General features: G+C 45.6%; 1 protein-coding gene across 1 annotated transcript; it reads left to right on the forward strand.

Moving 5' to 3' along the window:
* Window positions 1-284: 284 nt before the first annotated feature.
* LOC102907251 (pyrethroid hydrolase Ces2e-like) lies at window positions 285-14,856 on the forward strand. Its single transcript, XM_006986771.4, has 12 exons — window positions 285-416; window positions 7,702-7,906; window positions 9,187-9,328; window positions 10,039-10,172; window positions 10,244-10,502; window positions 10,913-11,011; window positions 11,275-11,415; window positions 11,512-11,592; window positions 11,824-11,968; window positions 12,388-12,525; window positions 13,171-13,243; window positions 13,683-14,856. Exons 1-12 carry the CDS (start codon window positions 344-346, stop codon window positions 13,867-13,869), a joined length of 1,677 nt encoding a protein of 558 aa, XP_006986833.1. The 5' UTR covers window positions 285-343; the 3' UTR covers window positions 13,870-14,856.
* The last annotated feature ends 10,374 nt before the right edge of the window (window positions 14,857-25,230 follow it).

Raw genomic sequence — 25,230 nt, forward strand, 5'->3', positions numbered from 1 at the left:
TCTGTCCTTTCATCCCCAATGTCGTGTTTGGACCTGTGACTGTCATGTCAGTAAACTTAGTGACTGCAGGTTTCAGGTGCAGGTCACTGTATTTAAGGGGCTATTGATACACATAGCACCTTCAGAGGAGGCCAAAAGAAACACAGAAAGTGTGGAGGTGATCACAGTCCCTGTCTGCTGATTAGGGCTTTCATAAGCCCAGCCTACTCAGTGTTGCTCTCCTGAAACACCCACCTCCCAGGCCCCACCCAGAGCCCTGCCCATACTCTGCTGGGTCCAAACTCCAGCTCTGGTAAAAATTGGCCTGCCCTACAGGATTCAGACACACTCCTGTGCACCAACCATGGGACTGGAACGAATTCCCGACCGGCTGACCACCGTGGCCTATGGGCTCCTGCTTCTCCTCCAGGTTCAGGGTGAGGCTCTCGTGGGAGTGACAGGGAACCATGTCAGAGCTGCCAAATTGTGCAGAGGCAGAGTGGAGACTAAGGGAGGAAATGGGCAAGGAGTGGCTGAAATGGTGGAGTTCATTGCTCAGGAACCCTGCACTTGTATGATGCTCCCCCAAGAGTCAGAGTGGGCCCCCTAAGCCATAGAGCAGAGAGGCTACCTAAGGATGCCCACCTTCAAGGAAGGAGCTGAGAATGATGGGGGGGGTTGAGGAATGGCAAATGGGCAGGGCCAGAAAGCAAGCAGCCTCTAGATGAGGAGTCATGACATTCCCTCCTGGGTTTGGGACTGGAGCTTGAGCTATGCACATATACTAAACAACGTGACAATACCCTCCACGGCCATTAGACTCTGGCATATCATTTCCCTGGCCAGAGGGGTAGCATGGCTTTCTCAGAGATATTCAAGTGAAGCTTCTTACTCTTGAGGATACAGGAGCTCAGGCCTGTACCTAATATTGGCTCTGAGAGGACCCAGAGTGCTTTTTACATCGTATGTCTGACCTAGCCTGGGGCAGCGGTGTGACTTGGCTTCCAAGGGAAAGGTGATAGCACTCTGGGCCTGCCAAGTAGTTTCCACCTTATTTGGAGTTAAATGGGCAGAATTCCTGAACATGTCCCTCAGTCTTCATCCTCTCCCCTCAAGGGCCCCTCCTGAAGGCCCTAATTCATGACACTCTTTTCCAGTTTTCCAATTTCCACACACCTATTCTTCATTTTTAATAGTGCTTGGCTATTTAACACATATCAGGAAACATCATTAACTCATAGGCGAGCACAAATATAGATCCCACCCTCTTCTGTCTCATCTACTCCTGGTTCTTCTACAGGAAACATCAAGGTCCCTGAGTCTTATACACAGGGCTCAGGAGTTTGTCTTAGAATAGATGAAGACTTTGGCCCTTGATTTCAATCAAAATAATTACAAATTCACTCCATTTCTGGCACCACAATTTAACTCTTCCTAGCAAGGAGATCACTTCACACTACTATGTGTTAGAGCTCCCTAATACCACCCAATGGAAGGCTTCACTTCAAAAATAATCAGTTAATGTAACAAATCTAAAATCATGGATATTCTAGCATATTCTTGTCCATTGGTGTAACAACACAACATGAGGACTCAGTAGCTGGTAACTGAAGTGAAATCACATGGACAGAGATCTCGTTCCACATGAAACCCTGTGTGAGCAGCAGGTAACAGAAAAGGGGAGTGTGCCTTCTGACTTGGACATCTTAGTAGATTGGATAGTTGTGCAAAAATACCTGAAGCCATATAATGGTCAAAGGAAGTGGTTTTGCTCAGCTCAAAATTTAGAGTTTGAAAATTAACAATCAGGTTGCTCACTCTAGCAAGGCTCTGTTCAGAGCCTTCTAGCTATGTTACAACATGCCAATGACATTTCACAGTAGGTCTAAATGGGAGAGATCACATGGTAAAAGAAGAAGCCATATGCCCTAGGAATGGCCGTAGTCACTCTTATCTGACAGCTCACTCTCACTGCAAGACCTAACCTGTTTCAAAAATGCAGCAGTAATCCATGTATGAGGGATTACTCATGTCACCTCATGGTGACTCAGTCACCTCCCACTAGACCCTACTTCTTAAAGGTTTCGCTATTTCAACAGCAGCAGCCTATAGTAAGCATCCAGTATATAAATCTTTGGGGGTACAAAACATATACAAGTCAGTGCATTCTGTCCCAGCCCCAAGGTTCATGTCCTTCTCACAGTGCAAAGTATGATCATGTCATGCTTTCAGTCCCAAAGACTTCACTCCTTTGGGCATGATTCCAAAGTCCCAAATTCCATCTGAAATTCAAGGAAAATTCCTTCTAGCTGGGAGCCTTTAAAGTAAAAATCAAGTTTGATGGTTTTAATAATTAATGTTGAAACAGGCACAGAGTAATCCTTGTACTGGTTGATTTTTGTCAACCTAGCACATTCCTAGACAAATTTGAGAAGAAAGAATCTCAACTGAGAAATCAATTCCAGGAAACTGGCCTGTAGGCAAGTCTGTGGGAGCATTTTCTTGATTAATTATTAGTGTGGGAGGGCCCAACCCATTGTGAGTAACACCTCCCCTGGGCGGGTGGTCCTTCGTTATATGTAAGAAAGCAGACTAAGCAAGCCATGGAGAACAAAGTCGGTAAACGACATTTTCCCACAGCCTCTGCTTCAGTTCCTGCCTTGAGTTCCTGCCTTGACTTCCCTTCAGGACTGTAGTCTGTAAGATGAGATAAACCCTTTCCTCCTCTAAGTTCCCTTCAGTCATAGTGTTTTCACAGCAATAGAAACCCGACTAGGACATTCCCATTGCAAAACGGATGAACAGGCAAATAGAAAAGTGTCAGGGCCCAAGCAAATTCAAAACCAAGAGAGATAGCCTCTCAAAACTGTAAGCCCAGAATATTGTGCCAATAAGAGCAGGCAGGGGACCTCAGGGACTCAGGTATCCCCACCTCTGTCATGTGATACTGCTTGCTGTATTAGTTACTTTTTTATTTCTGTGATGAAACACCTTGACCAAGGCAACTTATAGAAGAAAGGGTTTATTTGGGCTTATGGTTCCAGAAGGATATGAGTCCAGAATGGCAAGAATAGCATGGTAGTCAGCAGCAGATATGGTGAGAGATACAGTTGAGAGCTCACATCTCAAACTGCAAGAGAATGAAACTGGGAATGATGCATAGTTTTTGAAGCCTCAAAGCCCTGTCCCCAGTGACTTCCTCCAGCAAGGTCACACCTTCCAAAAGTATCCAAACAGAGCCACCAACTGAGGACCAAATATTCAAATATCTGAGCCTATGGAGACCATTCTCATTCAAACCAGCGCTTTGGCTGCAGCCTACCTAATATCTCTCTCATGGTGTATACTCTTGCCTCTTGGCTTTCATAGGCTGCTGCTGCCAATTGCCTGTATTTTTACAGTTCTGGAATCTCAAGATCCATGTTCCCACTCTTACAGCTTTTGCAGGGCATTCTAGCGAGAAATCTTGGCAGTGCTGGTGGGGTGGAGCCTCCCAGATATTTTCTTAGAGATCTCAGTGGAACCTGCTATGACCTAATTAATAGTCCTTGGGTTCTGTGTCTGACAAATTAGTACCAGATAAATACCCCCAAGATATGACACTTGACCCCTTTGGATCAATGTCAAGAGTCATCCCTAGACTGGCTCAACCATGGCTAGAGCAGATGTACATTGTTATACAAGAATGTGAGAAGCAGAATCCTAAAGCTAGCCTGAACAACGAGCATGTGGAGAGTGCCCGTTCCCTGAACCCTCCAAGCCTCTCTGCTTGTGATAGGAGGTTAGAGGAGGAAGATGTTGGCAAAATGGAAAGTTTCTATTTTGTCTCCAGAGTGCCTTTCCCATTGTTCTGGGGCATTCCTCTGAGCCTGGCTTCTGCTACCCACAGTATTTTCTTTTGTGCCTTCACATTCTTACCAAAGACCTTTCTGCTCTTTACATGAACATGATGGGAATTTTCAGATTTATAAACTCTTCCTCCCTCGCCAGGTATTATTGTGAATTTCATTGGATATGGCCCAGAAGACTCAAACAGTTCCCTCTATGGTTTACTTAGAAATTTATTTCCCCAAACACTTTTGGGCATCACTCTTAAAGTTGGCTTTCTATGAGCATTAGAGTATGGATGCAGTGCAGCCAACTTCTTTGTAATACTGTAACACAGGTGGCCTTCACTCTAGTTTACAATGGGATGGTTCTCCTTTCTTAGTGTGTCTTTACTGTCAGCATTGCTATTGGCATTCTGGACATGATCATGTAAACCATCTATGAAGTGCAAGCTCCTTCCTAGTCTTTGTCATCAGAGCCCTCACCATAACAACTTACAGTGTTCACTTTACAGTAAAATAGGACTCTTATAGATTGTCCCTCCAAACTCTTCCAATATTTGGCCACTATTGTGGTCCCACCCCATTTCCTTATCTTCAGTTATTACTATGAAGCAACCTCATGTTTGTTTTATATTGCTATGACAAAATAACCAACATTGGATAATGTATAAAGAAAAAATGCTTCTTTAGTTCATAGCATTGAAGGCAGAAAATCCATGATGAAGGATGCTCTCTGGTGATCCCCTGGTAAGGGTCTTGGAGCTCTGTCACAACTCATAGCAATGACATTCCATGTATGGACAATATGGACAAGGTTCAACCAATAGAGAGAAGAGGGGCCAAGCTGACTATGATTACAACCTGCTGCCAATCTCAAAAAAAAGTAGTCCACACCTGTGAGATTAATTTAACTCCAAAAGACTAGCACAAAGCCTTTTCAAGGGCAGCCATGATCCAATTACCCTCCGCTATCCTACCTCTCTACAGACCTACCACCTCAGTGCTGCCATTTTAGCAAACAAACCACATCCAAACCACAGAGAAGAGATAGTACGAACTTGCCCTCGCTGATACCCATGAGTGACTGCCAATTCTGGCCTTTTCTGAGCAGGTGACTTGAAACTGGTTGATCCACGTAAAACTACAGTGAGTGATGTAGCAATAGCTCCCTGTGTTCTTTGTTTCCCCAGTAATCCTGGCTTAGATCAGCCAATTCTATACAAGTGAAACAGGAAACTGGACAGAAGGACAAGAGAAGTGAGTGGTTTAGGAGAAAACAATAGCAAGGGAAGAGACCCTGACTGAATACATCCTCCCTCCCTGAAGCACATAGTGGGCCAGGGCTGCCTGAGGCCTGCACAGCATGGAGGAATGAGATGCTCTAGGACTGGAAGAAATAATTAGTGAGGCAATAGTGCCCAAAATCCACCTTCAGCAATTTCAGGTCTGGCACAACCCAATGGTATTTGGATTGCATCCTGCTCTTTCTGCCATTATTTGATGCAAACCCCAGTTATCACATATGGTAATATACTCTGTGAAGATAGGGAAGGAGAAGAAAAAACTGTCAGGTAGGTAGATACAGACAGACAGACAGACAGACAGACAGATAGATGGATAGATAGATGATTGATAGATAGATAGATAGATAGATAGATAGATAGATAGATAGATAGATAGATAGATGAGAGAATTAGATTTTTCAACAGAAAAGTAATCAATTTACTTTTCAAATTTTTTGTCTTGTCTATATGCTTGTGGTTTCTTTAGATTTGTTATTGTTGTTGATTTGTTTTATGTTTTAAAACACAGTCTATCTATGTAACCCACCCTAATCTTGAACTCACCTATAGTCAAGTATGACCTCAAACTTTTGAATCCTCCTGGTTTAGCCCTCAGAGTGATGGAATTACAAGCAGGTGCCATATTGCCCAGCTGAAACATATCTGTTTAGGTTTCTTTGTTTTATTTTGTTTGTTCTTTCCATGATCCAAGAGGTAAAAAAAAAAAAAAACAAGGCCTCTTGTATTCCTGGCAAGCACTGTAACACTAAGATACACTTCCAGCACTTTGTGTGGCTTCAAGGTTGGGGAAGATTATTGAAGCCAAGTCTCAGGATGTAGCCCAGGTAGCCTCAAACTCTCATCATCCTCCCACAGCCCCATGAGAGCTGCTGGGATTACAGGCTCTGCCTTCGTATTCAGCTTGGTCAATTACTGTTAATATATCTATTCCAAATGATATTAATATGAGGTGTTTTAATTAAGGCTTAAGTAAAATCAAGACTTTATAAATTAGTTGGTATGTTTATGGGGTTTTTAATTTTTATTGGCCCTTTTCAATTTTTTATTGAAAATAGATTTTTTTTCATGCAATATATTCTGATTGTTTCCCCTCCCCCAGCTCCTCCCAGCTCCTCCCAGCTCCTCCCTACACACCCAAATTCACAATCTTTTGTTCTCTCTCTCTCTCTTTCTCTCTCTCTCTCTCTTTCTCTCTCTCTCTCTCTCTCACTAGAAAACAAACAGGCATCTAATACTAACAATGATTTTATTGTTGCTATTATTATTATTAAAACAAACATGAGTAGGACAAAACAAACTAACAGGAAAAATAAAAGCCAAAGAAAACACTGAACACAGAGACACACATATTCAAACACACTGAAATCTCATAAAAACACAAAACTGGGAACTATAATACATAAGCAAAAGAATTGTAAGGTTGAAACAGAGAGAGAGAGAGAGAGAGAGAGAGAGAGAGAGAGAGAGAATGAATGAATGAATGAATGAATGAATGAATGAATGAATGAATGAATTATGAGAGGAAAAACTACTACAAAAATACCATTGCATTCATTTTGTGTTGGGCATCTCTTGCCCAGTGAGACTCCATTAGAGAAAACTATTTTTCTTTTGTGAGTGGTTATCAATTGGGTATGGTTTCTGGGTTAGGGATAGGGGCTGTGTTCACTTCCCCTCTCAGTGCTGGGATCCCATCTGGTTTAGACCTGTGAAGGCCCTGTGCATGCTACCACAGTCTCTATGAGTTCATATGTGTGTCAGTCCTGTGTGTCTAAAGGCCTTGTTTCCTTGGTGTCTTTCATCCCCACTGGCTCTTACAATCTTTTTGCTTCCTCTTCTGCAGAGTTTCCTGAGCCCTGAGGGGACATATTTGATGGAGACATGCCATTAAGGACTGAGTGCTCCAAGGTCTCTCACTCTCTGCACATTGTACAGCTATGGGTCTCTTTTATTTGTTCCCATACAGCAGAAGGAAGCTTCTCTAACGATGACTGAGCAAGACACTGATCTATGAGTACAGCAGAAATGTCATGAGGAATCATTTTATTGCTCCATTCCTGAAGAACAGAATTTTGTTTTCCCCTAGGTCCTAGGCTATCTAGTCTCAGGTTCTAGGCCACCAAGCAGTTTCTGGCATGGGTTCCGTCTCATGGAATGGGCCTTAAATCTAATCAGATAGTGACTGATTACTCCCACAACTGCTGTGCTACTACTATTGCACCAGCATAACTTACAAGCAGGTCACCATTGTATACAACCTTTGAGATATAGTTAAAATATCATAACTACCCATTTCAGGGTTCACTTTGGTGGTTTTTCATTATTCGGAGTTCTCCCAGTGTATCTCCAAATCTTAGCATTCTGTACTCAAGAGCCCCTCCGGTGTTTCAAATTCAAATCAACAGAATCATGAACAGTGGTGACAAGAGGCCACTGTGACAAACAAGAAGTGTGTGAAAGTACTGTTTGCTGTCCTTGGTCCTTGGAAAAGGCTGAGCTGAGGGTAACAAAAAAGTGGGTGAAAAAAACTTCCTATGGTGGCCACTGATTGTGTAGGCCCAACCCTGATGTCACCTCTGCATCCCCAGGCCAGGACTCAGCCAGTCCCATCAGGACTACACACACAGGCCAGATACGAGGCAGTCTCATCCACATGAAGGACCTTGATGTGGGTGTCCACACCTTCCTGGGAATTCCCTTTGCCAAGCCACCTACAGGACCACTGCGCTTTGTACCCCCTGAGCCACCTGAACCGTGGAGTGGTGTGAGAGATGGGACCTCCTATCCGGCCATGTAAGTTCTCCTGAGGCCCTGGGATCGATGAGTGCTGTGAACTCCAGGCCAGATGGCTATGGTTCCTCATCTCAACTTCACAGCATTTTTCCACTGTGCAGGGGGATTCCCAAGAGTATTTTCAGAACTTGCTAATGTTAGGTGAGTGAAATGACTCTGCTAACCTCTTAGTTCAGGCTTGACATCTGAATGGCATTGACCAGACTATTTCTAGTGTTCTCCAATATCCAAGGAAAGGTCTCTGGGAGAGGTTGGGGTTGACTCCCAGAACCTGTAAGATCCCCAACTAACAACATCAGAAACTAGGTCCTTGAAGATGACCTTGCAAATTCCACCTTCCACTCCCACTGCCCCTACAGGGCTAGATGTCACTGGACAAAAAATAAGTATATATGTATGCTAGGTACTTTTCTTATTGCTGGGACAAAATACATGGCAAAAGCAACTTAACAAGGAAGTTTATTTTGATACATAATTCAAGGGTAATGCCCAATTGGTGGGAAAGTCATGGCAGCAGGAATGTAGGGTGACTTGTCACATTACACCTATAGTGAGGAAGGAGAGAGAGAGAGAGAGAGAGAGAGAGAGAGAGAGAGAGAGAGAGAGAGAGAGAGAGAGATGCTGATGATCAACTTACTCTTTTCTATTCAGTTCAAGGCACCAGCCAACAGAGTAGTACTATCCACTTCTAGGCCATGTCTTCCTATCCCAAATAACCTAATCTAGAAACTCCCTCACAAACAAGCCTAGAGGTTTGTTTCCATAGCAATTCTAAATCTCATTAAGTTTACATTCAAGATGTCACAATATGCTTCTAAGTGGAGATTAAGGAAGAGATGAGGATCCCAAGAGTCTGGACTTGAAATGAGGGAGGTCTCCACTATCTTATGGGACACTAGCCTCCACTCATTCATGAACTCCAGTGTGACACAGCTGCCCTGTTCAAGAACTGGTTGGCTAGAGGGAGAAATGGTGAATGTCAACACCTTCAATCAAAGATTGTCCAAAGGATTCCTGAAGGTCATGATTTCCCACCCTCAGGAGGAGTGGGGTACAAGCTCCTCAACAACCTTGAGACCTTACTGGAAGTCTGGGCTTCATCTCAGCTCCTCCAGAGCCCATAGTCTGGCCTTGATAGATAAGAACTTAGAGAATGATCATGTGGAAGCAAGACATCAGGAAAGAAGTGCATAGGGATATTTGGAAGCCTATTTCCCCGAGGGTCTGTTTCTGGGCTCCCTATGTCCCTGAGCTGACTCTCTACCATGGTTGGTCACCAGATGTTTGCAGGACATCACTGCAATGAATATGCAGGCTCTTAAGCTGTTGAAGCTGACCTTGCCTCCCATCCCCATGTCTGAGGACTGCCTGTACCTTAACGTCTATACCCCAGCTCATGCCCATGAGGGTTCCAACTTGCCTGTGAGTGTCAAGTCATGCTCATTCTGGGGTAAGAAGGTATTTCTTATAACAAAAGATTGGATCATCCTGGGCCATGCTGCAGTGAACCCTAATGAGAAATCTCTTCCTATAATCTAATCAACTACCAACGTGTGTCTAGATCTATTGAATGCACAACAGTGGCACTTTGAAGTCACCAAAGACATAGCCACTGATTTTTATTGAATTGATAAGACTTGAGAACACTTTTGGGGGCTGGAGAGATGGCTCAGTGGCTAGGAGCACTCTGCTCTTCCCAATGACCCAGGTTCAATTTCCAGGACCTACACAGCAGCTCACACCTGTCTGTAACTCCACTTCTAGGGCTTCTGACACTCTCCCACAGACATACATGCAGGCAAAACACCAATTAAACATTAAAAAACCAATTTTTTTATAAGAGAACACTTGGCTAATTTTCATGGAACATAATAAAGGAAATATCCCTATTATTTCCCCACAAAAGTTTCTGAGAATAATGCAGTCAGACTTTGATGCTGGGGTGAACTCCAAACAGAGAGGAAGGCTTGTGTCCATGACTGTGCTTGAACCCTTCACCCAAAAAATGGCAGTATGTCCAACTGGGCATTTGTCTATGTGGGCAGCTGCTCAAAAAATAAGTTGTACTAACTCTGAAGGGAAGCCAGCTGACCTATATGGGAGACACATGGCACCTATCTTGATTTCTTCAGGTGATGGTGTGGATCCATGGTGGTGCACTGGTTATAGGCATGGCTTCCTTGTATGATGGATCCATGCTGGCAGCCATGGAGGATGTGGTGGTGGTCACTATCCAGTACCGCCTGGGTGTCCTGGGCTTCTTCAGGTGAGTCTGGGGCTGGGCTGGGATATGGGGCCTGAAAAGAATAAGTGATTCCTGTTCTTGCTGCTTCACAGCACTGGAGACCAGCACGCCAGAGGCAACTGGGGCTACCTGGACCAAGTGGCCGCCCTACGCTGGGTCCAGCAGAATATCGCCCACTTTGGAGGCAACCCTGACCAAGTCACTATTTTTGGCGAGTCAGCAGGTGGCACAAGTGTGTCTTCACATGTTGTGTCCCCATTGTCCAAAGGACTCTTCCATAGAGCCATCATGGAGAGTGGGGTAGCCCTGATTCCAAGCCTCATCTCAAAATCCTCTGAAGTAGTCTATAGAGTGAGTGCCCCCAACCACCCCACCCCTGAGCTGCTGCCTCAGCTTTCACCCTCAGAAACTGGTTCTCTTCTGACTAATGTGAACAAGGTCCACAGAGGTACCAGGCAGCTGCCTCCTGCACAGGAATCTCTGAAGAGCTAACGGTTAGAATCTACCCCCCTCTACGTAACACTGGCTTTGTATCCCATCAAGCTGTGCTTGGGATCTGTGATGTTATAAGCAAAGTGTGTCATCAGGTGTGATAGCTCCTCTGGCTGTCACCTCTAAACATCAGGGAAACAGACACCTGCCGTCGTCTACATACCTGTGTACCTTTTGAGATTTGAGGAACACCTGAACCCAAGTGGGACCCTGTAAAATACCTTCCCTACCTGGAAGGCTAAGCCGTTCCCTGCCTGATGCCTTTATAGATGGTTGCCAACCTGTCTGGATGTGAGCAGGTGGACTCAGAGGCCCTGGTGAACTGTCTACGAGACAAGAGTGAAGAGGAGATTATGGCTATTAACAAGGTTGGAGTGAATGGTAGGATGGAGGGGCAACAGGGAATAAGGTAGCCTGCCCTAGGTAGCCCCTGGACACTACTTCATTCCATCCTTCATAACCTAGCACCTAGGAAGAGATCTCAACACCACAATATGGTAAACCAGCTGTAGGATCTCATAGACTGGGTGTGACAATCCTGGGATGGGACAGACAGGAGTGGGAGACTATAATCTAACATCAGAATTGTCAAGGACCTGACCTTGCTCCTTAACAACCAATGTCCCTTCAGGCCTTCAAGATCATCCCTGGCACAGTGGATGGCATCTTCTTGCCCAGGCATCCCAAGGAGCTGCTTGCTTCCGCTGACTTCCAATCTGTCTCCAGCATTATTGGTGTCAATAACGATGAGTATGGCTGGATCATCCCTTCGGTAAGACCCAGGTCCAAGGCCTTTGGTCTCCAAGAAGCCTGTCCTATAGCCCCATGTGACCTTGACCACAACACAGCCTCTTCTCTTATCACTTAGAGCATGAGCACCACTGACCCCCAGAAAGAAATGGACAGACAGACCGTGCAAGCTCTCCTGCAGAGAAGGGCAGCACAGATGGTGAGGCTGCTGGAGCACTGGAGAGAGGGCATCTCCGTCATGCCCTGCTCATGCAGCAAACTGCAGGAACAAAGGCTGGACCATGGCAGTACTTGTGGGTTGAGGGTCACCAGAACCTGGCCCTTTCGTGATTTCACTTGTCCAGTGCTGGGCCCTACTCTTCATCCTGAGGCTGTGGCCTCCCTGCCCCAGGGTCTATCTGATCTGACTCTCCCTGGTCCCTCTGATTAGATGTGGCCTCCTGAATTCAGTGACCTGCTGATGGAGGAGTACATGGGGGACAATGAGGACCCTCAGCTTCTCCAAGTGCAGTTCAAGGAGATGATGGAAGACTTCACCTTTGTGATCCCTGCACTGCAAGTAGCACATTTTCAACGTGAGTACATCTGGAACTGAGGCCTGATGCCTAGAGGCAGCTCAAAGCTGTGGTGCCCACTTGAAATCTGGGGTGTCCAGATCCCCACCCATGTCTGTATTGGACCTCTGTTAGCAGGTACTTAATGTCCCTCATCTAAGTAAATTCTTGGGACTTGTTTAAGACATAGGAATCTTGCAAATTTTACTGATGAGGAAACTACATAACAACAATATTACAAGTCCATATAGCAAAGACTTCCAAGACCATGGCTTAACCAAGTCCCTCCCTCAGCCCCGACTCCAGCATGGGGTTCCACATTTTACTATTCAAACTCTATCCAGCTTTGACCCCAGATCCAGCTAGCTATCTTGTCATCACAATTGAAGAAGGACATCCCTGGGCAAGAGTCCACTTTCTCAGCCTGTCTTTGCCTCCAGGTTCCCATGCCCCTGTCTACTTCTATGAGTTCCAGCATCGGCCAAACTTCTTCAAGGACTCCAAGCCACCCAATGTGAAGGCTGACCATGGTGATGAGATTCTTTTTATCTTCAGATCATTTTGGGGAGGCACTCAAGGTGAGTCATCTTTATTCCCCAGGCTGCAGGCCCTTCAGCCATATTCAGATGGGGAAACTGAGGTTCAGAGTAAAGACAGCATGGCTTGTGTACCATGATGTAGCTCAAAAGGCTGGCATGAGGGTAGAAACCCAACCCCTTTCCACTCCTGCCTGTGTTTCCTCCAGCTGTCCCTACCTGCATGAGCCATGGAATCAGACAGAGTGGTAGAATGGGTTGTTTTATACTACTTGTTCATTTGTTTGTTTTGACTTTTTGAGGCAAGGTAGCCTATGTAGCCTATGTAGCCCATAATTCATGGCAGTTCTCCTGTCTCAGTCTTCTGTGTGCTGACATTAGAGACAAGCACTACAACTCCCAGCATGAGAAGGGTATTGTAAAGGCATGGTTATTCCCAGCTTCCTTTGGTCAGAAGCAAGGAGACGCTCTGGGGCAAGGATGAGCCTGAGGGAGTAGAAATTGGAGGCTGGGATGAGTAAGAGTGTGCAGAGTGTGCAGGTGCAGGGAATGGATTATGGGTGGCAGGAAGGGGAGGGAAGGGACCAGACCCAGAGTAAGTTACAGCTGGGATGGTGAGTGCAGAACTTGAGTGAACAGCTGCATGAGAAGCCAGAGTCTGGACCCTTAATCTCCTCCTCTCTGCAGTTGACCTCACTGAGGAGGAGGAGCTTCTGAGCAGGATGATGATGAAGTACTGGGCCAACTTTGCACGACATGGGTGAGAACACTCCCCTCCCTTAACCTCTAAGGAGTGGATTAGCTTCCAAGGCTGCCCTTGTGGTTAGTGGTTTCAATAGCAATCATGGATCTTTCATCACATGACAGCCTCATCACCACCTAACGGTCCACTTAAACAATTGTACATCCTGGTCTCTGACCATCACCCAGTGACATAGTGTAGAACAGTAGTGTTGTGGTACTATTCTTTAGAGCATGCCCCTGGAAGGAGGGGGAAATCAGGCCAGGTATCTTTGTTCCTCAAAAAACAGACAATAGTAAGGTCTCTTTGTTTTCCTACATCAGTACACCTGCCTCTAAATTCCCATAATTCCCTAACTGCTTAGACCATTGCCCTGACCCAAATCCGAGGATATGGTTCAAGTTCAGCAGAGCCTAAAGTAATCTTTGCTCTCCCTACTGGGAGGATGTGTCCACAGGAATCCCAACAGTGAAGGCCTGCCCCACTGGCCCGTGTTTGACCATGATGAGCAGTACCTGCAGCTGGACATCCAGCCTGTTGTGGGCCGAGCCCTGAGGACCAGAAGGCTGCAGTTCTGGACCAAGACTCTGCCTCAAAAGATGCACGAATTAAAAGAGGTTGAGGGCAGGCATGCAGAGCTGTAGCACTCTGTGTCAAGTTGCAGTTTGTCCTGAGTGCAGGTGGGGTTATTCTGACACCTGAAGAGGAGATAGAGGGGATCCACACTTTTACATAGTCATTAGGTTCATATACCCAACAATTATGACATCTCCTCTGCATGGTATATGTTCCCTGCTACGCCTGATACGGATCACTTCTGTTACACACATCAAACATACAGGAGGCTATGGATGGATGGGTGAGTCCCAATAGACAATACTTTCCTCCTTGCTACAGTAGGCAAGGGTCCCTCCCTCTCTCCCTTACTTCACCTCCACCCACCTCCTTTCCTCTCCTCTTACTCCTCAGGCCTTCCACTACTAGTGATGTACCTTAGGGAGGATTTCAGTAACCTGGGTGACTGAATTTCTTTTTCACATCTCAGCAAGATCCTGTCCTCTAATAGTAGGGACAAGTTTTAACTAAAGCCCCAAGAGTTAATTCTGGGACTATCGCACAATTATCACAGTGGAGTAGGTTCAACACAACAGAAATTCATTGCTGTCTGTTCTGGAAGCTAAAAGCTCTGGTGATGGTGGCACCCAATTTGATATCTAAGAAGGAATTACTTTCTGACTTGTGGTTAGCCCTTTGCCCTTCCCACCATAAGCCAGCAAACAAGTTCCCGTAGGCCTCATTCATACAAACAAGTTCCCACAGGCTCCATTCATACAAAAGTTCCTACAGGCCCCATTCAAACAAGCTCCATATTAGCCTGTCTTCTATTGTTATAACAAAAGATCTGAACCAGTAACTTACAAAAAGTTTCTGAGCTAGCAAGATGACTCAGCAGTTAAGGGCACATGCCATCGAGCCTGACGACATGAATTTGATTCACAGGACCCACATGGTAGAAGGAGAGAACTGACTTCCCACATTGTCCTCTGACCATCACATATGTTCTAGGGCTCTATGGTACACACACACACACACACACACACACACACACACACACACACACACGAATAAATGTAAAAAACTAAACAATAAAATACTTTTTAAGAAAAAAAGACTTTCTTTAAACTCAGTTTTAAGACAGAAAACTCTAAGATTGGGTACCTTCACCTAATGGGACACTGATGAAAACACACTGGACTGCCTCTCCAGATAGCAGAGAGCCCAAAGGTGGGGGAGAGTGGGAGGAGGAATGAGAGGGGCTTCTGTGGTTGGTATGTAAAATGAATTAAAAAATTCTTAAATAAAACAAAAAATGTGGTTGTTCTTGTTTGGGGGGCATTAATGTTCAGAATTGAGACTTCACCATGATGGATTTTTCCTGTGATGAATATGAGTTGTCCTTCTCCATACAAACATGAAGTCCTCCATCAACTCTCTGGACTGTGCTTGGAGGGCCTGGGGGTCCTCAGCGTCCCCCATGTACTCTTCCATTAGCAGGTCACTGCACTCAGAAGGTAGTATCTACACCAAGGAGAACAGGAAGAATGAGGTTAGGCATGTTGTTGGTTAGGTAAGTAACAGCCTTTGGAATGGAGAGAATAGGGCCTGGGATGAGATAGGGTATAGGTAAAAAGGTTTGTGCTCTCAGGTCACCCCACACAGAATCACACATATATACTATGGTGGTTTGAAAGAAACTAGCCCCCAAAGAGAGTGGTGGCACTGTTAGGAAGTATGGCTTTGTTGAAGCAGGTATGGTCTTCTTGGAGGAAGTGTGTCACTGTGGAACTGGGCTTTGAGGTCTGATCTGTGTTCCAGCCACACCCAGTGGTTCAGACCGATTCCTGTTGCCTGGGAGTCAAGATGTAGGAATCTCATCTCCTGCTACAGCACCATGTCTATCTGCACAGCACCATGTCACAGCATGAGAATAATGGACTAGCCCCCAGAAATTATAAGCCCTCCCAATAAAATATTTTCCTTTATAAGAGTTTCTGTGGTCATGGTGTCTCTTCACAGCGATAGAAACCCTAACTGAGACATATACTGACCTTTATTAATAGGAATCTTTCTGAGAAGGAGATATGAGGGACCTCTCTATTTGTACAGGACCAGAGGTGTCTCACCATTTGTGCTGCTATATTCTTCAGAACATCCTGCAGGTTCTCTCTCGTTATTTCCCTTATTGTCTGAGCAGTACCCATGACCTGGGAAGCAGAAGACACTGTTAAGTGTGGGATATGATGAACATGGATTAAAGATGTATTGAGTTCCTACTGCTTAGCATATGAGTCTCAAGGCTCCCAGAGGATTGGAACTGAGACTCACCTTGGGGACAAGCAAACCATACTCATCATTGTTGACACTTATGATGCTGGGGACAGGGTGAAAATCCACAGAAGCCAACAACTCTTGGGGATGCCTGGGAAGAAACACTCCATCCACCACAGCAGGGATGATATTGAAAACCTGAGAGGCATTAAAACTCAATGCTGAAAGTCAATGAAATACATATGCCGATATCTACTGAGTTACTGCTACCATTTTCCCATTTCTCACTAGTTTCAGGGTTCTCTGCTCACTCTAGAAGGGAATCTACACATGGAACAGTCTATCTTGGTGTTCATATTGAACACAGAACTAAAAGAACACAAAGAGTGATGAGGCTCTTCCACACAGACAATTATACGAACCTTACTAATGGCCAGAATCTCTGCTTCACTCTTGCCTCTCAGACAGTGCACCAGGTCCTCTGAGTCCGTGGTCTCACATCCAGATATGTTGGCCACTGTCTGTAAAGGAAACAAGCAGGGAAAGTTTTCTTACTTCCAACTAGATGCGATTGCACCTAATTCTCACACTTACTGTGTGTTCTGTGTCGATTGGAATAAGTATGAAATCATTCCCTTTGCCCTACTGCTCATAGGTGAGAGCTATTAAAAGGACCCTTTCTACTCGTTCGGCTATTTGTCCCTGTGCTTTATCCAACCTTGGTTTCAGCAATTCTCGCTCATATAAACCCTCCTTTTTCTCGCTAATTAGACTCCCTCCCGGAGCTCATTGATTGGCTTGATCTGTTTGGGAGGCAACTAGGCAGTGGGACCAGGTCCTAGGCTCATTGCATGAGTTGGCTGTTTGAAACCTGGGGCTTATGCAGGGTCGCTAGGCTCGGCTTGGGAGGAGGGGACTGGACCTGCCTGGACTGAGTCTACCAGGTTGATCTCAGTCCTCGGGGGAGGCTTTGCCCTGGAGGAGGTGGGAATGGGGGGTGGGCAGGAGGGAAGGGGAGGGGGCGGGAAGGGGAGAACAAGGAAATACGTGGCTGATATGTAGAACTGAATTGTATTGTAAAATAAAATTTAAAAAAATAAAAAGGACCCTTTCTGCATGCATGCTTGTTCATTTTTGTTTAGGATAGTTTTATTTTCTCTATCCCTCTTTCATATATGAGAGAAGAATAAGGTCCAACCTTTGTATGTGAATGTCGGGGAACAAAGTTTCCCCTCTCAAGGACCCCTACACCCCTTATTTGACAGGGTATATTCTTCTTTTGCTGACCCTACACTAGCTGAACTGTGTGTTCATCCAGGGATTCCTGTGTTTCTGCCTCCCACCTGACCACAGGAACATTGTAAATACAAATGCATGCTACAATGCTCAGCCTTTTGTGAGTTATGGGGATTTGAACTTAGGTCCTCAGGCTTGCACTCTAAGCACTTAAAAAAAACTGAACCGTGCTGGAGAGATGTCTCAGTGGTTAAGAGCACTTGACTGATCTTCCAGAGGTTCTGAGTTCAATTCCCAGCAACCACATGGTGGCTCATAACCAATTGTAATGGGACCAGATTCCTTCTTGTGGTGTGCATGAAGACAGAGCACTCACATACATAAAATACATAAGTAAATATCTCTTAGAAAAAAATGTACTCAGTGATGTTTCAAGACCACAGCACATTTAAAAAAAAAAAAAAACCCTGAACCATCCCCCAAACACATGTATATTTATTTTTGCCAATGATGGAAGCTGCTAGGAGCAGTTTGCTGGTCAGATAACATACTCACCCAGTATGAGGTAGATGTGAGTAGATGCTAACCCCTGAGTTTCTGAGAAATTATTGGAAAGAAAACTATTTCCCATGGTCCTTATTCTCCCCACTGAACAGAAGACCAGAGTAAAAGACCATGAAGGCTGAGATGGCAGACTAAGGTTATGATGGTTGAGGGTACTTATGGTGGAGACCATCTCATGGGTGTCAGAGATAAGGTCAGGTAGCAGGACCACTCCACTCTGCATAATGGCTCTGTGGAAGAGTCCTTTGGACATGGGGGACACAACATGTGAAGACACACTTGTGCCACCTGCAGACTCACCAAAAATGGTGACCTGGTCAGGGTTTCCTCCAAAGTGGGCGATATTCTGCTGGACTCAACATAGGGCGGCCACTTGGTCCAGGAAGCCCCAGTTGCCTCTGGTGTGTTGGTCTCCAGTGTGAGAAGTGGAAGGAACATGGATCAAAGGGCTGTCGAGGTTCTTCTCAGCTGACATTGCAGAGCCCAGCCCTGGAATCACCTGAAGAAGCCCAGGACACCTAGGTGATACTGGATAGTGACCACCACCACGTCCTCAATGGCTGCCAGAGTGGACCCATCATACATGGAAGCCATGCCTACAACTAGTGCACCACCATGGATCCACACCATCACCTGGTGAAGTCAAGAGAGATTCCAGCAAGCTCCTAGACAGCCCAAGCTCTTCAGGACTGCTTACTAGAATATCAACTGCTGTGCCTCTGTACAGCTACACAAATACATAAAGATTCTCAGCACTTCAGGGCCTTGGTCATGGCCAGGGGCCTCTAATAGCCCCATCAGTGTATATCTAGTCCCCATCCCTGCCATGTATCTCAGTTTGAATTAATGGTTCTATGTATACAGTAATCTCATCATTACTCAGGCTCTTCATAGTGGAACTTAGATGGGAGTCTCCATGGATATCTCTCCAGATTAAAAATGGAAAGGATCATCAACTCTCATTGGTATAACAGATAATCCAAAAGAAGAAATGGGTGACCTCAATGTTGAGCCTTGAGCACCTAAGCAGTTCTGCAGGGCTCAGTTTGGAGAATGAGTCCTGGTTTTATCAAATAGCTAGAGCCTTTGATCACTCGGTGCTCCAGTGTTTTGTGTCCCTTACCCAGGTTTCATCTGCATAGTGTGACTGAGAAGGCCTTTTTTGACACAAATAGTGTAAAGCTTCTCAACAGGGTCCACACTGCAATGGAGCTCAGGCTGTTTTTTGTCCCTTCTAGTCATCTTAAAAAAATATACCCTGTCCCCAAAGTGACTATGACCTGACACTCAGAGGCAGGTTAGAGCCCTCATGGGCATGAGCTGGTGTGTAGATGTTGAGATGTAGGCAATCCTCAGACATAGAGATGGGAGGGAGAGTCAGTTTCATATCCTTCAGGCCCTCTGCATTCATCATACCAAAGTTTTGCAGACACCTAATGGAAATAACACAGATATCCCAAGAGATGTGTAGTGGTCAAAAACAAATTTGAGTCTGGATCTTTCCTCATTCACCTTCAGTTGCTGCTCTTCATGATGCCCTGTTAATACATATTCCCCATCTAAGGTCCTTTCCCACCAAGGTAAAGGCCACAGGCTCCATCAAAGTTTAATGGAGCCAGAATTCCAAAGAGTCCTACAGTTGACTAAGGCCTGGATGTTATCCTTTCTGAGTCTGGGATATAGAGACTTCCAGGTGTCTCTATGGAATGACAGGCTGTATGTGGTGGATGTACACTGAATTGTTTAAGAACAGAAAAATGACCTAAACACTAGCAGGCATGCAAGCTTTTTCTATTCTTTGTTCATAGCTGTGGATGTGATGTGACCAACTCCTGTAATTTTCCTTCACTGTGAATTCCCCCACATGATGAATTATAATCTGGAGCCTAAGTTGCTTTTGTTGGTACTTTATTATAGCAACAGAAAACAAACTAAAATTGCAATACTGGAGTGTTGTATCCACAGTTGATAGAGGAATCGGTGGACACTGCTGCCCGACAAGATGGTGAGAAATCATTCATCCCATGTACAGACTCTCAGGGAACTTCTATTTCCTACACTGTCTCCAGAGGGAACTAGTTACATATCCTTGCTCCTTGGTCAGTGGCACTTGGCCCTATAGGTTGTCACAGTGACTGTAAGGCTGGGGTTAGCAAGTAATCATCATGCTGCACTCCTCGGGATCTGAAGTGTATTCCACTGAATTCAGGGTTTCTCTCTGTTTAATATGTCACATAACTTATGCCTAAAGATCCCTCCCATTGTTGTATAGAACACTGGGCTCAATTTGAATCTGTGAACAATTTTACCTTTGTTCTGTTCTATAGTACCTGCATCTAACTCCCTGTGGGTGCCCAGCACTGACCCAGGAGACTGGCAAGGTTGTTCTAGGACATGCATGGGGGACACCCCACAATGGAAAAAAACTGCTACAGAGCTGAGATGGAGGAAAGACCTCAGACTCAGAGATCAGAGCAACTGCTCACCCCAAGACCAGACATCCTCTGGGTCCAGAACTTACACGGCTGGATGTGAGGTTCCATCTCTCATACCACTCCATGGCTCAGGGGTCTCAGGAGGTGCAAAGCGCAGTGGTCCTACAGGTGGCTTGGCAAAGGGAATTCCCAGGAAGGTGTGAACTACAACTTTGGTGTCCTTCACATGGATGAGGCTGCCTCAGACCTGGCCTGTGTGTGTGTTTCTGATGGGGCTGGCCTCTGATGAGTCCTGACCTGGGTCGAGAGATGCCATCAGGGTTAGTTTTGTGCAATCAGCTCCCACAGGTTGTGGGAGTTACCGCCTCATTGTTATCAGGGCACACAGCATGTGAACTGTGTATGTAGGTATGAGTGTTGGAGCTTCCCTATCCCTCAGGGCCAGGAACCTTTTCTATTTCTTACCCCTTTGAAGGGTATCAGAGCATTTCTCTGGCCAAAGAGCTCACACACTCAGTCATTTGGCCACATGAATTTGTGATTATTGTCATTCTTATCCAAAGGTCAGTAGTAGTTGCAGTCACAGCCAGACACAGAGGAAAAAATTCCTTCCTCTCACTTTTCCTTGAATTGTCTAGTGCTCGCCAGAGCTCTTCTGTTACTGTCTTATCCGTATGGAGTGATCTTCAACTCTCTGACCCTCTGTGTGCTAGTGGGTCCACAAAATCTGTAAGCTTTGGTTAGGGGATTGGGAGACACTCGCTTCCCACACTTTTATCTATCATTTCCATCATGCACCCTTCCCCCACATTTTCTCTCCACCAGCTCAGCCTCTGACTCTGCAGAATTTGGCCGCTCTGACTCTAGTCATTCCCCATTGCCAGATTAGTGAGCCTCACCCTGCACATGGAGGAGGAGAAGCAAGAGCCCAAAGACCATGGCATTCAGCCAGCTATGAAGTTGATTCAGTGGCATGACAGCTCTCAGACCGGAGTCTGCTGCTGTATAGGACAATCACGTTTCACAAACAGGAAGCAGAATCTGTGGGGCCTTGTCCAGGCAAGAGTTTAAATCAAAAGGATGTAGGCGGAAACTTGGTGTGGTGGGGCAAAGTCCTCATTGTAGGAGAACTGATTAATCAGTAGTGACCGGAGCCAATGGCAAAGAGGTAGGGCAAGTCACTTCTGCTATTTCTGTTCTCTCTTTGTCCTTCTGGAAAGACACGGCATGGATTCTGAATCTCTTCTGGGATACCAGGAACCCTGTCCTCACTCCTGGACAGAAAGCTGTAACAGAAGAAGCCAGAGGGCTTCTGTGAGTAGGTACTTACTCAAGATGTCACAGAAGAGACGGGCAAATGCAGGAACTCTGAGTGTGACTATCCTCAAGACTCCTCTGTGCTTTGACAACTCAGTTTACTGAGCCTGTTTCCAGACTCCCTGGTCCCTAAATAATCTTAGGGTCTATTTGGACACCTCCCTGTTAAGTCACAGTTGTTTGACCAAAACACTACAATCCTGATGCTTTTAAAGTCCACAGCCCCTATTCAGTCCACCCTCAAGATGTGTCTCCTCTAGTGGCCAGTTCCTGCCAAGAGCAACTTCATAGTCATTTATGCATTTAACAAATATTTTTAATTGTTGCATTTATTTTTTTATTGCACTCATGTATATATGTTTGTGTGTGTGAATGCTTCTGAACCATGCTTCACATATGGAGAGAAAGGCCAATTTAAGTAAGTCCATATTCTAATTCCATCATATGGAACCCAAAGTGGAACTTAGGTCATCAGGATTGGAGGAAAGTTCTCTTACCACCCCTTGATCAATATCACACATAACCATATGACAAGCGCTTAATGGGTCTTGCTGGCTCCAACACTGGAGTCAATCTGATGTCTCAGAACCTATGATAAACTTGAGATAAAAGTCTGTAAATAGGCCAGGCGGTGGTGGCGCATGCCTTTAATCCCAGCACTCGGGAGGCAGAGGCAGGCGGATCTTTGTGAGTTCGAGGCCAGCCTGGGCTACCAAGTGAGTTCCAGGAAAGGCACAAAGCTACACAGAGAAACCCTGTCTCGAAAAACAAAAATACAAAAAAACAAAAAAAACAAAAAGTCTGTAAATAGGAGTTTCAGAACCACAATAAAATGCTGACAGCATATATCAAAGAACGCAGGATCTGGAGTCCATACTCAGTCCAGACTGACTTCCTAGAGGAAGTGGTGTGGGGATCAGTGTCAGACAGCCTTTAGTGCAACCTGAGAACTGACCTTGGCTCCAAATTATTTTCATTATTAAAATAGTAAATAGTAGTGCTATAAATAGTAGTCTAGAGCCTCACATCATGGCACTGTGGGACTTCTTCCTTGGTGTCTCTCTGGCTGTTTCCCTGGCAGAGCACAGCTCAGCTTTTCCTGCCTCCTCTGATCAAGAAGGGCTCCTTTGCCGGGCGGTGGTGGCGCACGCCTTTAGTCCCAGCACTCGGGAGGCAGAGCCAGGCGGATCTCCGTGAGTTCGAGGCCAGCCTGGGCTACCAAGTGAGTCCCAGGAAAGGCGCAAAGCTACACAGAGAAACCCTGTCTCGGAAAAAAAAAAAAAAAAAAGAAGGGCTCCTTTGATTCCATGTCACCTCTCCAATGCACTTTTCTCCTGTCTATGGTCCTATTCTTTCTTGGTAGATATTCTCTCCACTCCAAGTTCCCAACTAAAGGAACTGCTGGACCATGTTTCCTCCAATCTCAGAAACAAAGAACCAAATTCCCAATGGATCCTGGGCATCCCTGTACTTCTCAATCCCAGACATGTTTGTAGCTCAGCTAGGGAAATCCCTGTGTGCTCTGCTACTCACTGCACCATCACTCAGAGCCCCCGTGTTGATGATGGTCATGACCACAGTAAAAATGTGAAATGAGCCGGGCGGTGGTGGTGCATACCTTTAATCCCAGCACTCGGGAGGCAGAGCCAGGTGGATCTCTGTGAGTTCGAGGCCAGCCTGGTCTACAGAGCAAGATCCAGGAAAGGTGCAAAGCTACACAGAGAAACCCTGTCTCGAAAAATCTAAAAAAAAAAAAAAAAAAAATGTGAAATGAAGACGCTCAGGTTCTGTTCTGTGCAGGGAAGCAGGGAGTGAGTAGGGAGAGCATGATAGATAGAAAAAGAGATGAGAGAGAAAGAGAGAGAGAGAGAGAGAGAGAGAGAGAGAGAGAGAGAGAGAGAGAGAGAGAGAACATGAATTAGGCTGCCCTCTGCTTATATAGGAAGATGGTAAGTGTGATCCCAGCCTAGGCTACGTAGTGACATGAGAAACATGATCTCTCTCAACCAAAGAAGCCTCTTAACGTGGAAGTGGCTCAAGCTGCTGCTGCTGAGGGCATAAATGGATCTAAGACTCTGTAATGGACTCTCAAGGACACTACATTGGATGGCAGCTAGTCACCAATGGTTTCTCTTACAGGACATGACAAGATGAACTACAGTGTCTCTGAACCACATGCAGGTGGAAACTACAGCAAGAGAATGCAGTGCATGAGGTCATGGAGCAATTTTTGAAGTTGGGAGTATGGTGGTTTGAAAAAAAATGGCCCCCAAAGGGAGTGGCACTATTAGGAAGTGTGGCCTTGTTGGAGGAAGTGTGTCACTGTGGGGGTGGGCATTGAGGACTCTTTTGCTCAAGCTTCTCTCAGTGTGACAATCAGTTGACTTCCTGTTGCCTGTAAGATGTAGCACTCTCAGCTCCAGCACCACATCTGCCTGCACGCTGCCAGGCTCCCCTTCATGATAATAATGGACCTAACCTCTGAAACTGTAAGTGAGCCATCCCCAATTAAATGTTTTCTATATAAGAGTTGCTGTGGTCATGATGTCTCTTCACAACAATAGTAAACCCTAACTAAGATGGGGGGGATGGTATCCATGAACTCAGCCACTGAGCCAGTGCTTAGCATTCCCCCCATCTGTGCCCTGGTGTCCAGGACAGACAACAGGAGTCTTGACTTTCATGCAAAGGTCATGGTGCCTTATGGATGGTACTCAGTGCAGTGAATGACACAAAGAGTCTTGGCTCTAGGAAAAGTGGTGAACCAAGAGGCCAACTTGGTCAGAGGTAGAGGGTTGTGCAGGTTCCATGGTCTAAACAACACAAGATATACCCTCTTCAATAAAAGAGAAAATGCTTTGGGGAAACAAAAGGCATATTGAAGACAATTTGGCATCATGGTGAATTATGAAATACAAGACACTTGAAGTGGTGGATGTGAGAAGTTTAAGTACAACACACACAAAGAGAGGTCTAAGATGAAAATTAATCATATGGAACATAGAGAAGATACACTATGGTTCAGGAGGGTTTATAGAAAACAGGAAGACACTACATACATGGAGAAGCCATCAGTCAGGGTACCAGAGACAGGGATACCTTCTGCTAGACAAGCCTCCCCCACCTTACACCCTTGATACACACCACAGTGAAAGATCTTTAAACTCCCTATAGTTAGTGATCTCTGACCCAGGAGACTGGCAATGTCGTTCTGTTAGAAACCTTAGTCATGTATCTGAAAAGGCATGGCAGACTACACATCACAGACAGAGAACTTCTATGGGGTTGAGGTGAAGGAAGCACCTCATTCTGGCCCCGAGCTCAGAGCACATTCTCACCTCAGGGCTGGAAGTCCTCTGGGTCCCAGAACTTACATGGCTGGATGGGAGGTCCCATCTCTCACACCACTCCATGGTTCAGGGGCCTCAGGGTGTGCAAAGTACAGTGGTCCTACAGGTGGCTTGGCAAAGGGAATTCCTCAGAAGTGTGGACACCAACTGTGGCACAGCCTTGCCTTTCCCGATGAAAGATTTCTATTGTTGCACTATAGTGGCTCCAATGCACCCCTGTCCCATCTGAGGCCCCAGCTCCTACTGGCTACTGCTCTCCCTACTCCCAATTCCT

Source organism: Peromyscus maniculatus, chromosome 5, assembly GCF_049852395.1.
Source record: "Peromyscus maniculatus bairdii isolate BWxNUB_F1_BW_parent chromosome 5, HU_Pman_BW_mat_3.1, whole genome shotgun sequence".
In the NCBI taxonomy this organism is placed as follows: Eukaryota; Metazoa; Chordata; class Mammalia; order Rodentia; family Cricetidae; genus Peromyscus; species Peromyscus maniculatus.

What these genes read in the sequence shown, in the direction of transcription:
- LOC102907251 (XM_006986771.4), top strand. Translation starts at nt 344, where the DNA reads ATGGGACTGGAACGAATTCCCGACCGGCTGACCACCGTGGCCTATGGG. An exon ending in GGGACCTCCTATCCGGCCAT is followed by an intron (nt 7,907 to 9,186) that starts GTAAGTTCTCCT and finishes GTTGGTCACCAG; the next exon opens with ATGTTTGCAGGACATCACTG. An exon ending in GGTGTCCTGGGCTTCTTCAG is followed by an intron (nt 10,173 to 10,243) that starts GTGAGTCTGGGG and finishes GCTGCTTCACAG; the next exon opens with CACTGGAGACCAGCACGCCA.